The following is a 14,205-nucleotide window of genomic DNA, read 5'->3' as shown; positions in this document are numbered from 1 at the left end:
AATACTTGGGAAAGTGACCTGTTTTGACAATGCAAAATTTTGAAGAACTATCAGGATAAAATGTCAATAGCTTGCAGATCCCCATGAAACTCCAGAAATTACTGCAACACACAGCAGGAGACATTGAACTTCAGTGCCTTTTAAAAATGGATGTTTGCAAAAGTTTGTAAGCACTCTTTGTAATTCTGGATATAAATATTGACATAGTATATTTACATATATAAATCCAACTGTGAATTGCATTTTCAACAACAACAACTGTAATTATGTACAGGCAATACCTGGGAAAACCAGTTCTCACATGCAGTTTGTCTCTCCTTGCAGATGTTGATGAATGTGAGCAGTACCCGTGTGGAAATGGAACCTGCAAGAACACAGTTGGATCATACAACTGCCTGTGCTATCCAGGATTTGAATTAACTCGTAATAATGATTGTGTGGGTAAGAGATGTACTCCAAACTTTTATTTTGATTGTTGCTGGCTTGGCATGCCAAGGAGGATGGTGTGTAGTTAAACAAGAAGAGAGATGTCAGGGTGTGAAGAAAGTTGAGTGCAGTAGCTTCTACTGTTACCAGCCCTAGAGGTTAATCCTTGCTGTTGTGTTTTAAACTAATCAAAAGTGGTTTTTAATTACAGCCATTTGAGAAAATATAATATTATCCTTTATCTCTGGACCACTTGGGCAACTTTTCAGTTCACTGACATTTTAATGCATCTATCACCTCCTTTAGACTTCCTTGGTATTTACAGCACGTCTTTGACTGCAGACACAGTCCACAGGCAGCACTTGCAATGTGTTTTATCCCACCACCAGTGCTGCCTCATGAATTTAAAATCATTCCTTTATTCCTCCATTTTGCTTGACTCTTGCAGAGGGTGTGAAAGAGGAAGCAGACCAGCAGTAAGAAAGTCAGGACAGCTGATCTGTAACCTGCCAGATCTGCTCTCCAAAAACGAGCAGAGTTACGCAGAGCTGACACAGGCGTTGCTATTTCACATTCCCTAAAGCACAGGGCAGCAGAATATCTGATGAGTTTGGACTACTTTAATGCCAAAACCTTCCTGGACTGAGGAACAGGCTCATAAACCTCAAGATCCTCTTCCTTGTGCAGAGCACATAAGCAAAAAAAAAAAAAAGGGAGGCTTTACACTCCTTTCTGCTACAGAAGGAAGACACAGTGAAGTCTAATTGTTCCTTCAGCTTCAGGACTAATACATCTTAAAAAGCATTTTAAATCCTCTACTTATCCAGGAAACAAAATATTAAAGTAAGAAGAGTCTGCTGAAAAGTACAAGATTGTCTTACACCATAATGCTTACCCAGTCTCCTTTTCATTTATTCTTCCTCACCCATATTTTTCCTTCTACAGTACTCCTTTAAGTCTGCATTATTAAAGTAACCCTACAAAATAATAAGCATTTTAAAACATCGATTTCAGAACTGTTATGAAGGAGAAAATCATCCTGTGGAAAAGCAAATTACACAGTCCAAAACCTGAGATTGGCAGGGCATGTTTTTAGGGGGAAATTTGAGTGCATATAGATCCAGAACACTCCATGTAACATTTTCTCCTCTGTTGGTGGACTTGATGTCATGCAGTCTCTTGGCAGTAATTGAATCTCTCCAGATGTGTAACTGAGGTAATGCTATATGCTTGGAAAGTAAAATACCCTATCCAGTGGTTTAACTGGAGCATACACCTTAATGCTTGAGTGAGAGTTACTTTCCACCAGCTGTCAGCGTTCTCTTGTTGCTGCAAAATTTACCTTTTCCACAGAAATGTGTATTGAAACTTGAGTGTGTTTATAACCTACTGTGTATACTACGCTGGGACTCAACTCTCACTTCTGGGGTTTAATTTTGATATTTTTACAATTTTTTTTTTTAAACAGATATTGATGAGTGCAGCTCCTTCTTTGGTCAGGTGTGCAGAAATGGACGGTGTTTCAATGAAATTGGTTCTTTCAAATGTTTGTGTAATGAAGGGTATGAGCTTACTCTGGATGGAAAGAATTGTGTTGGTATGTATGGAACAAATAAACTAATAGCTCCCATGTAGAGGGCTGCAACACAGTCTGAATATCTAAATATCACAAGAGAATGATAGTGACTTAAATGAAAATGCAGTAAAAGTAACAGGCTTTTTTGGAATACTTGTTTTTTGGAATACTTGTGTTACTTCAAGCAACTAATTCCATTAGAGAAAGAAAATTAGTACAGAGCCCTTCAGTATTTTCATGATTTGTTACCGTAAGAATTGCAAGATTCTAAACCTTTCTTGATTTCCTCCACTCCCCAAAGATACCAATGAGTGTGTGGCACTGCCTGGTTCGTGCTCTCCTGGTACCTGCCAAAATTTGGAAGGATCATTCAGGTGCATCTGTCCACCAGGATATGAAGTAAAAAGTGAAAGTTGTATTGGTAAGGCAAGTTGTAACTGCTGTTTCTGAGCAATTTAGAAATTTGTATCTGGTTCTAATTTGGTGGAAAGCAGCCGTACACAACCCTAGTGGTTGTGAATGTTTCCTGATTTAAAATCAAGGTGACAAGGAATAGGTATGAAAAGTCTTCAGGAAGAGGTTCTAAAAAAGGAAGGCAAAATATTTTGTTCTGTATTGTACTGTATTTTGGACACTGATTTCTTCATAAATGCAAACAAAAATACTTGAAAAAGAAAAGAGAGGTATTTTATCTTTTAGTCACGTCTTAAAAAAAAATATAATTCATAAAACAAATATGCTCACTTAATTTATATAATCTTTACAGGAGGTAATTATTGGCAATTAATGGATGATAAAAGCATTTGGTTTCAGAGGACTATTAAGTTGAAAAAATCTTGATAAAATTATGGCACTTATGGGAACAATCAGTTAAATCAGTTTCTTCCAACAACTGTTTCCTCATTTTACCTTTTGTATAATGCCTCTCACGTGCTGAGATTCACAGGAGGAGAAGGAGGATGCAGCAGACCTGTCATCAATTTTTATGTTCTAGTTTGCTCATAGAGGTCTCTCTGAAAACCTTGAATGCCATTCAGGAGCTGAATGTCACGCACTGAACTACGATTTGCTGTGGCAGAGAACATGAAATAAATCCAAGTTACAACTCCCTTTTCCAACAGAGCAAAACATGGAGCTGCTGTGAATTTACTGGGCATTTAAGATTTGATTTATTACCACCTAATCTGTGTGGCTGCAGGAACAGGAACAATTTTGAAATTTTTCTCTTGAACAATAGGATTTATTTTTCTAAGCCCCGGAGTTCTCTCAGCCACTTGTGTTATGCCACCAATGTTCAGTTTGCCTGCCAACTTCATGATTTCTTTTGGTAGCTGCTGACTCCATCTCAGCGATTACGTTTGAGGTGAATTCAAATCAACTACAGTTCTAAAGTTACGAATATAAAATAAAAAAAGCTTTTGGTTTTCAAGGAATGTTACTGTTTATGGCCACTTTTGTACCTTCTAAGAATCTCTTTATGTTTCTGAGAGCACCAATGACTGCCAGAAAAATTTGTGCCCAAAGTGAGTGAAAGGGGCTTGCTTGCATTCTTTTGTCATTCTGCCATGTGTCCAGAAAATTTGAAGCTGGAGCTCCTAGGAAGTGCCCAGATGATCACATGTGATTGCACTAAAACTTAGATTAATATTTTGACAGCTCTTGCAGCATATGTTCCCCACTACTCTCTGTAGGTGTTGTATGCAAACAGCTTTTTGGGAATCCGTTACTTCTGTCTGTAATGTGAAGGCTGGCAGTGGCTGATTGCTTTGTGAGCTCAGGGTGATAATATGCAGGAAACAAACCAGAATGAGCAGGGCCACAGAAAAATGTGTAGCTTTCACCTACTCATGTGATATATGCCCTTCCATTTTGTAGGAATGAAGGGGAAAGGACCTTTTAGCTTCCTCAGTCTAGCTAGTCACATCTCCATTATGGCCACAGAAAGAGTTTTAGCACCAAGCCATTAATTGCAGTAAGAATGAACACTTCAAAAGAGCAATTTTCCTGTCCTATGCAGCTGAATTGCTGAGCTTTGTATATTAGCAGCTATCACAGAAACTGGGAAATTATTTACCCTTCTCTCTGAAATAAGCTGACTTGGAATGCCTCACACAGAAAGAGCCTGTCTGTGGGAAGCTACTGCAGAGTTAGTCAAATGCCAGATTGTGCTGCAGTGCTTTGTCCATGTGCTGTACCTAATAGCAATTTCTGAAAATGGGACTCAAGGTAGTATTTCTCAGAAGTTACATCACAGAATCTGTTCCACCCGATTTCTTCCATCACTCCACTTGAGTTTTCCTAATAATAAAGGTGGTATTTCCATTGTTTTCTTACCTGCTGAAAACAGGGGGGTTTTCTAAAACTCAGTATAGCATAGAGTTCAGTTAATATGGGCAAAAATTTGCACTACAAATTTGAGATTTGCCATCTGTGAAACTAATTTTCATGGGGAGAACCTGTTCCTGTCTATACTTTGGTTGGGGTCAGTGTGGCTTTTATTGTAGAATGCTTATATAGCCACAGGCCTCTGTGATGGTCCTTCCAATATTCCTTACTGAAAGACTCAAAAAGTGTTGTACTTTGAAGATTATTAAAATGCATCTCATAATTTATGGGATTATAATTACCTTTAGAAATTACCCTAGCAAGAAGGCTTATATATTATTTTACTATTTGCAGAATAGGATAAGCTAAAATACAGTTTTCAATAATAGATTTGAAAAGTTAAGGGTCTCTTAATGTATCATTTTCTTGCTTTTTCTGTTGTCTGTATAGATGGGGAATGTACACCAGATACTGAGCTGAACAATTTTACAGCATTTAATATTTATACTAAATACTAATATTTTTGCTTACACTTTTTGTAATTATTAAGTATAATATTTAATTATATACCTCTATTAAAAAAATCTTACTTTCTTCAAGTCGTAGTAGTAATATATTATAGATTATGCAATTGAACAGGAATAAGTTCTAAATAACACAATGAGAGTGGCAGTAAAAGACTGCTAAATATAAATCTGGGCGTGTAAATACAATTAAAGGTGTCTACTAATAACCAGCTGTAGTTTCAGTTCCAAAATCCAACAGGCAGCATGAAAAAAGTACAGCTTTAACTAAAAAGAAGCCCCAACATAGGAATTTTAAGAAACAATCTTTGGATGTTTTATGCTTACAGAAAAGTATTCTTCGCACGGGAAATGTATTCTGAGAGCGTTTATTTAAAGTTTATATTTAGAATATAATGAAGAACAGAGAATTGTATTTAGAAAAGAAGGTACATGCCAGTGAGAAGCTCTAATTTGAAAGAGCCAGTGGAACCTATAGGCTGATTTATCTCTTGGGCGCTTTATTGGAAACTGCTGAAGTTAAATCAATAGATAAATTAATAATTTTTCTTAACGAAGGAATTCACAGCAAGTGAGGTTATGGTGAAGGTTTCTCCGTTGCTTTACAGATATTAATGAGTGTAATGAGGATCCCAACATCTGCCTCTTTGGGTCCTGTACGAACACCCCGGGAGGTTTCCAGTGCATCTGTCCCACAGGTTTTGTGCTGTCTGATAATGGGCGGAGGTGCTTTGGTAAGTTCATGATTAAGGAATGTAATAACTCAGTCTAAAACATAAGAGATACTCTGTAGAAATTCCCTTCTAATTTTCATCTTTATGAGGATTGCTAAGTGCTTTTAAAAAAGTATGAAAAATACAGGTCTTACATTATTTCTCTCAGGGCAGACAGTCATCATCTAACTTGGGAGAAGGTTCTGGCTCTGTGTAACTGTATTTTCTTCTTTTAGATACTCGTCAGAGCTTCTGTTACACCAACTTTGAGAACGGGAAGTGCTCATTGCCAAAGGCTTTCAACACCACAAAGGCCAAGTGTTGTTGCAGTAAAATGCCAGGAGAAGGATGGGGTGATCCTTGTGAGCTCTGTCCAAAGGAAGAAGAAGGTACACATTTAAAATTTAAAATTTGGTGGTGGGGGGAAAGGAGGAGCACATTGGTGTTGCACCTTTTTGTCCTTAGAAAGAGAAATCTTTTCAGCATTTGTTCTCAGTGGCTTTTTCTAGATCGATTTTTCAAGTCAGCAAAAGGAGTAAAATTAAATGTAAGAAACCAAAGAGAAATACTCATTTGTTGGTTTTGCTCTGTAGAGACCTGAACTAGTATCCTTTTTGGATGGCTTTAACCATCTGTCATGGTTCTTTCTCTCACTTGCTCCATTTTTTAATGTATCTATACAGTTGCTTTTCAGGACCTATGCCCCTATGGTCATGGAACTATTCCTGGAATTGATGACACACGTGAAGGTAGGTAATCTTCTGATAATAAAAAGCAAATATTAATACTTAAAACTATACTTGGATATTATATTATGTGACAGTTTACTCCTCACAGCTGCTAGTGACAAGAGGCTGACCTGTAAAATGTGTTAAAAGAACATTTTTTGAAGTGCGTGGCTCAAGACAAACATAATAGGGTGCTTAGGTTTTTCAAAATGCTTTTTTTAAATGCATCAACTGAGATGGCTGTTAATATCTTCCTGCTTTTTAGATGTCAATGAATGCCTTGAAAGCCCAGGAATTTGCTCCAATGGTCACTGCATCAATACTGACGGATCGTTCCGCTGCGAGTGCCCCATGGGATACAACTTGGATTTCACAGGAGTGCATTGCATAGGTGTGTGCAGTTACAGGAATTGGAACTTGAATTTAAAACACAGTTCGATGTGTGTCCCAGTTCTCTTCACTCTGCATTTATTCATTATGTACAGATACTGATGAATGTTCCATTGGCAACCCCTGTGGAAACGGAACGTGCTCTAATGTGGTTGGCAGCTTTGAGTGCAGCTGTGACGAAGGATTTGAGCCAGGCCCAATGATGAATTGTGAAGGTAACCTGTCCTCTTTATTTTCTTTTTCCTTTGGCTTTTGTCCAGGCCCCAGCATTTGTATTACTTTATTAGCCATGTCTTTCATGCTGTAATAACTCAGAGGAAAAACAATTTTGAGTGCTTTGAAATACGTCATTGGAAGAGAAATCTGAATTGATTTAAGCAGACTTTTAGTTTATCACAGGACTTCCCACACTACATTTTGGGGCATTCTCACAAATTTTATATTTTATGGATCATAATTATTTTGGTTTCTGAAGCTGACATTTCTCATCACCACAAGAGTATATTAAAAATGAGCGGATACTAAAAATCTAAAATAGGCCTGTCCTACCTTGTCATACTAGTTATATATTTATATATATATATTTATATATATATATATATATATACTATGCCATTATTCTTAAGCAGAGCATTGTCCAATTTTCTTTAGTTACTCAAAAGCTAATGTTTTGAATTACTACCTTTCTGATAATTGTAGCCGACAAGAGAAGCATAGGTGCAATAAAACATTCTTGGTGATTGTTGTGAAACTTAGTAGAGAATGACTGTTGTGTTTCTCTCTGTTCAGATATCAATGAGTGTGCTCAGAACCCCTTGCTGTGTGCCTTTCGTTGTATCAACACTTACGGTTTCTATGAGTGCACCTGCCCAGTGGGATATGAGCTAAGGGAGGACAAAAAGATGTGCAAAGGTAATGACTGATGTATAAACTTCTCCCCAGCTTCCATCACCAACACATAATCCAGCTGCTTCTGTGCATCTTGCATTCATCCTCTCAGTGGAATGTAAAAAACAGCCCAGCAGGTGGTGATTTTTTCTTTCTCAACTCAAAAAAAGCAGTATTTAGTGTTTTTGTCATCAAGTGTAACCCTCGATGGGGACTGCAAAGCCAGGAATGTCACAGTGGTGAAATTCAACTTTAGTGTGACAAGACGATACAGCTCACAAAGATTGAGATAACTGCAAATAATAATCGATTTTGGTCTTTTCCTTCAGTGCTTTTTAGTTAGGGAAGCCTCTTGAGAAAGTATTTCTCTTCAGGAACTGAAGCTGCTGGAAGGAAGTTCAAACAGAAAATACAAATGCTTTTTTTCCAGATCTAGATGAGTGTGCTGAAGGTCTGCATGACTGTGAATCAAGAGGCATGATTTGCAAAAATCTGATTGGTACCTTCGTGTGCATTTGTCCTCCTGGGATGACCCAGAGACCTGATGGAGAAGGATGTACAGGTAAAGCTTAGAAAGGGAAGAAGGTATATACACAATCAAACAGATGAAAAATTCTTTGTGTGTATATATATATATATATATATATATATATATATATAAAATTCATGAAGGACATTTAAGGTATATAATGATAGCCAACATCTTAAACTTTCTATTTTGTTTCAATGTAGTTCTAAATGACTAATAAGGATTTCAGAAGAAAAACTCTATTGCTCTACAACTAAATTCGAAAGTATTTCAGGCAGTTGTAACAGCTAAAATATTAATTTTCCAATCAAATGAGACCTCAGTTTATGGGCAGGAAGCAAGATTTTCATAAATAAAAAGGTACATTTCCTTTAGCATTAGTGTAAATAATGTGTCACTTCTTTAAAGAATTAGCACTCTAAGATTGTGAAACTACCTATAAATGCCATAAAGAACAAAAGATATGGAAACTACCATAGTTCAAAACAATTCCCCATCTTGGAAGTAAACAAACACCTTTCCTCCATCATTTTCTCAATAGTTTGAGGGGAAGACAATAGCTATATTTTGGCAGATTGAGCTTTCTTCTGGTATATAGAAAAAAAACCAAGACCATTCCAAAGTTCTGTGGGGGAAAAAGAATTAAACAGCTGTCTTGGTGAATGTTTTAAATGGAAGTATTTTATAGCAATGTTCCTTCAGCAAGAGAATGACTACTGTCCTTTAGACATCTTTATGATTTTTTTTTCAGGGAAAATAATCTGTATCAACAAGAATTTTGTCTATTGTTTTGACATATAATTCTGCCTTTAAAGCACCTGAGGTTTTTCCTGAGGTTTATTTTAATCATCCAAAAAAGTTGTGTAGTTGCCTACAGTATGCATGCCATTATCTATGGAAGAAAGTACATGAGGACTGTAAACTTCCAGGAAAATATTATGTGGACTGAAATAGTTTTATTGCAGGAGAGATCAAATGTCTTTAGAAACTGTTGATGATTACGAAGTGAAGATTTGTCACTCAAATAATGCATGTATTGCAATTTTATTTCAATATTACTTCCTAGGTAAATGTTGTGACTGGAGCTTGCTCTGCTGCAAGTGTTTTCTTCTTCTTGTTATGAGCTGTGAAGTATTACAGCTTTCATCCTTGGATGAAGTACAGAAGGAATGGAATAGGATAACATTCCTAGGAAAGACCTGTCCAGGCTTAATCAGTTGATTTTTCCATGGAAAATTTTCTTGGAAATATTTTTCAAATATTACACGGAATATTTAATGTATCCTAGAGAGTCGGATACATTTTCTTGCGATTAATTACTTTTGTTGTTGTCGTTACTATTATTGTTATTATTATATTTGATTTTTTTTGTTCTTACTATTGTTGCTCTTTCTACTGTAATTTTTATTAATATTACTATGTTGTATTTTTTGTAAAGATGAAAACGAGTGCCGCTCCAAGCCAGGCATCTGTGAAAATGGTCGTTGTGTGAATGTTATTGGGAGCTACAGATGTGAATGTAACGAAGGATTCCTGTCAAGTCCATCAGGCATTGAGTGTCTAGGTAAATATCTCTTTTGTACACATTTCATCTCATGTCAGAGTGTAAATGCAGAGAGAAAATTTGGCTTCTGAATACCGAACAGCTCTCATACCTAGAGAAATTAAATAATTACACTTTTCGGTTAAATAATGATGTAATGTTAAATAATATTATTAGATATTATTAAATAATAACAGGAAAGAACAGCTTGTAGCCATAGGCCTTACATAGAAATGTCTTAGTTCCATAGGACATAAATGTAGACAAAATTTGGGGATTTTTAAAGAAGGAGAATTTAATCACCTTGAGATAAATCAAAAATGGATGCTGAGTAAAATTAAGTTATATAATATATAATATATAATATTGCTTATTCAGAATGTGATCTTAAGCATCATATTGCAACTAGGCATCTGAATTTTCTGTACCTTTAATTCAGACATAAAATACCATTGTTTTACCGGAAAATTGCAAGATTTTTTTTTTTGGAGGCAGGCCTGCAGATAAATGTTGATGAAGGGTTTTTGTTTATCAACCTGCATTTTCTTTTCAATGCATTCACATTTGTCATTTGCACTACGAAATTCATCATTCCGTTTTTGGGAGTCAAACAGAACTACAAGAATTTACTTTTTCCTGACTGATGTTCAAGTGCACATACAGTACTGAAAGGGTGTATTTATTCGTATTATTGCATAAAAAAAGCATAAATATTATCTTATACCAGTAGTATAAAATCAGTTCCCTGTACATTGTCATCAGGAGTGTGCTGACTTCATGGTTCAGCGGTAACACTGAAGTGCAGAGTATTTCCTAAGGATTAGAACCAGATGGAAAGAGAATACTGCAGTCTGTTAACTCCAGCCAGTCCTTAATGCCAAGGCAATACCCTGTTTGGAAGTCATTATTGCTTTCCTATATTTAATATGTATTCTTATTATTTTCTGCCTTGGGAGGGTTTGCTCTTTGCTGCTTTTCCTTTTGGGTTTCCTGGGTTAAAAATTACAATGAAAAAAATGGATCTGTCAGAAACACAGAATTTCTTCAGAGTTACAGCACGAGTATTAAATCACAGATTACACTGTTTTTAATACATTGTGCAAACCTTTATATTACATTCACATTAAAATTCATTCCACATCTCAAACTGGGGATAAAGCATTTATGTGTTCTTAAGGTCATAATGTCCCTAAACACCTGCACAGTATCCTTGTCTGGGAGAATAGAAATCTGCAGTCTTGCAAATTACTGCAGCACATACTCTGCTTCACAGAACTGATGCTTTCAGTGAGGACAGCTCTATTGGATGTGAACGCTTAAGTTACCAGGTGGACAAATTAAGTCTTTCCTAAAGCCAAAATTGGCCTTCTGCCTAATTCTTGCAAGAAATGTACAGATTCTTCTCCTCATTTGTAAAAGAGGAGGTCAGCTGAATATTGATACATTTACACATTCTGAGGGATCACTACTGGCTTTGAGAGAAAAAAAAGAAAATCTTTCGTTCCAAAATGTAAGAATTCTCAGATCCATAACTGACAATGCCTCCATTTTAATCAAGAAATAGCACAGGTAACACAGCCTATTTAGAAGACATAATCTCTGCAAGATTTGGGGTTTCTATGAGCACTGGACACTGGGATTTCTTCTCTCCTTAGCTGCCTGTTTGAAGGCAACTTGTAGGAGCCCCATGACCTTAAAGCTTTGCTCCCCTTTTGTTATTGACAAGCATTAACCAAAAGGTTTAAAAATTAAAATAGAATTAGACAGGGGCATACCAACAATAAGGCCATACAATTTTATTTTTTTTCCCCAACAAAATTTAGGAGTACCACTGAAAAAGTACTAGTTGGATATACACTTTTAAGTTGTAAGGGTTTTTTTATTTAAACCACATCAGGATAATTACGGATGATCAAATGTGTTATTTTGGCCAGAAAAACAAACAAACAAAACAAACTTCTAACCCCACTCCAAAGAAATCATTCAAGTGCAAACACAGCATAGCCAGCTTAAGTGGAAGCTCAGTTTTGCCCACAGCCTGTTTTACTGGCAAGGACAAAACTTTCCTACGAGCAAAACTCTTACCCAGCTCATGCAGATACTGAACTTTAGGGGTGTCTTGAATATATTTGTAATGGCAGCATATTACCAGAGCGCATAACAATTCTGAAAGGCTAAATCAAGATGGACTTCATGGTAGCTAATAATTTCTGGTGCTTGCATATATTGACAGAGAGCCAGAATAACACTCCAGATGCTGAATGGAGCAGATGTTTATCTCCTCCTCGATTTCAACCTCTGTCCTTCTTCCTCACAGATAATCGCCGGGGGTTTTGCTTTGCTGAAGTTCTGCAGACCATGTGCCAGATGGCTTCGAGCAGCCAGAACCTTGTCACCAGATCCGAGTGCTGCTGTGACGGAGGCCGGGGCTGGGGGAACCAGTGCAGGCTCTGCCCCCTTCCCGGAACCACCCACTACAAGAAACTCTGTCCACATGGATCAGGCTACACCACAGATGGAAGAGGTATTTGCAGGGATGAAAAGAGGCAGAAAAGAGGAAAGGAATATGCTCACATACTTAAAAAAATGCAGAATTCTCTTTGAAGTTCCTTTGGAGAATTTCCTGTTAAACATCAGAGTTTGATTTTTCAAATAATGCTGAGAGACCAGAAATTAAAAACATGTTTGACAGTAGCTGCAAACAGAACAGCTGTGCAGAAGTTTCAGGATTGGGATCTGGTTGGACGTACCAACCAATAACTAAAAGCTAGAAATTGTCCCAAACTTTTGTATTGCTGAAAAGCTGGACACATGGCAAAGACAATAACCATCTTATTTAACAATGATCTCACAGTGCTTTGCAGGTACTATTTCCACACAGGAAGCAGAAGCTAATGTCTGTTTTTTAATGGTGGTGATAATTTTTGACATGGAAGTGGTCACTTCTGTGGGGTTTGCATGTGGAGTTAGCAAAACTCGAATCCGAGTACCCAGTGAAACAGCAGGAAGGTGTTGGTGCAAAGAACAGTAATGAAATTTGAAGGATGTTTGGCTTTGGATTCAGATCCATTTTTAAAGAAGGGGAAGGGGGAAAGTTCCTGTTAGAAGCAAAATGACGAGGAACTCGGCAAAAATGGAAGAGGAGAAAAAAGTGAAACTTAAAACTGAGACATGACTTATTTAATATTTTCTTTACAGATATTGATGAATGTAAGGTCCTGCCAAACCTGTGCAGGCATGGGCAGTGCATTAACACCATCGGCTCCTTCCGGTGCTTTTGCAAAGCTGGCTATACCACTGACATAACTGGCACATCTTGTAATGGTAAGATTCAGCCAATTAATCATCAGTTACTTTCTTAGTTGTTACACAGTGATGGACCAACCTTTGTAAACCCTTGTAGCAAACCATTTTTTTTTTTCTTTTTACCTCTTTTATGTCATGTCCTTTATTTCTTTTTCTAATATGTATTTCTGGTTTTGTGTTTCATTTGAGGAAATAGAGAAACTAGCTCTGCTGGCAGTATTCCTGCAGTAGAATGATCACTGAAGTTTGTTGAAGCTGTGTATCCATTTCACGTGACAAACCAGCTCATTACTTCATGGTCTATGTTTTTCCCACTTTTTTGTTGGTTGACAGATATATCATAGTATGCCAAAAAACAAATACTTGTTGCTTAGATGAAAATACCAATGCCACTGTCACACTCTTTCAAGACAGACAGTTTGTCATGGTAGTGACAACTCCATATGAATTCCACAGCAGCACATTCATAGAGAAAGGAATAGGAACCCTAAAGAAATGTGAGTGGGGGGCTTTTTCCTATGAGCATTTTCCTCTAAAATGTGGTGCTGTGTAGCAAACATCCTTCTGTCAAAGAGATGAGGACAAAAGATAGTTTAATATTTTCCTCTCGTTAGATCTTGATGAGTGCTCCCAGTCTCCCAGACCATGCAATTTTATCTGCAAGAACTCAGAAGGGAGCTACCAGTGCTCATGTCCCCGGGGCTACATCCTTCAGGAAGACGGAAAGACATGTAAAGGTAAAAAAAGTTGTACAAAGTAACTTTTAATTTGGTCACAACTTGACTTAAAAAGAATTGGTTTTGAAGTGTGGTATTTTTACCAAATTAGATTGAGTGTGCTTCTTTGTTGATGCTTTTAAGATGACATCCCTTACTTTCAGATCTTGATGAATGTCAAACCAAACAACACAACTGTCAGTTCCTCTGTGTCAACACCCTTGGAGGCTTCACATGCAAGTGTCCACCTGGTTTTACACAACATCACACAGCTTGTATTGGTGAGAAAAACATTGGTTTCTTTCCTTAGTTTTTCAGTAGGAACAACATTCTCAACTCCCAGTTATCTCTTGTGCTCTTTACACAGAGCAATAGTGTCAAGAGGGAAGAAACAGATTTTGAAAACTAGCAATTATAGCTGAAGAAAATAAAACAGTATATCCAGTCTGTCCACTGTTTCTTTTTTCTTGATTAGTAGAGAGTTGTACATATTTAATACATGTTATTATGTTCTAAGTATAACCACATGGAGACAAAAGGG

General features: G+C 36.9%; 1 protein-coding gene across 2 annotated transcripts in view; it reads left to right on the top strand.

The window, feature by feature from the left end:
* FBN2 (fibrillin 2) overlaps window positions 1-14,205 on the top strand; it is a 118,959-nt gene that overhangs the window by 96,275 nt on the left and 8,479 nt on the right. For both annotated transcript variants that reach the window (XM_069001078.1, XM_069001079.1), the window contains 15 exons: window positions 325-441; window positions 1,895-2,023; window positions 2,304-2,423; window positions 5,460-5,585; window positions 5,801-5,953; window positions 6,248-6,313; window positions 6,558-6,683; window positions 6,778-6,897; window positions 7,472-7,594; window positions 8,001-8,132; window positions 9,538-9,663; window positions 11,960-12,166; window positions 12,841-12,966; window positions 13,563-13,685; window positions 13,829-13,945. In XM_069001078.1, the coding sequence (XP_068857179.1) occupies window positions 325-441; window positions 1,895-2,023; window positions 2,304-2,423; window positions 5,460-5,585; window positions 5,801-5,953; window positions 6,248-6,313; window positions 6,558-6,683; window positions 6,778-6,897; window positions 7,472-7,594; window positions 8,001-8,132; window positions 9,538-9,663; window positions 11,960-12,166; window positions 12,841-12,966; window positions 13,563-13,685; window positions 13,829-13,945 (1,911 nt within the window). The remainder of the gene's footprint in view (window positions 1-324; window positions 442-1,894; window positions 2,024-2,303; window positions 2,424-5,459; window positions 5,586-5,800; window positions 5,954-6,247; window positions 6,314-6,557; window positions 6,684-6,777; window positions 6,898-7,471; window positions 7,595-8,000; window positions 8,133-9,537; window positions 9,664-11,959; window positions 12,167-12,840; window positions 12,967-13,562; window positions 13,686-13,828; window positions 13,946-14,205) is intronic.

Source organism: Aphelocoma coerulescens (assembly GCF_041296385.1).
Source record: "Aphelocoma coerulescens isolate FSJ_1873_10779 chromosome Z unlocalized genomic scaffold, UR_Acoe_1.0 ChrZ, whole genome shotgun sequence".
NCBI lineage: Eukaryota > Metazoa > Chordata > Aves > Passeriformes > Corvidae > Aphelocoma > Aphelocoma coerulescens.
The sequence above is the reverse complement of the archived record's forward strand: the minus strand, read 5'-3'. Positions and strand labels throughout refer to the sequence as shown.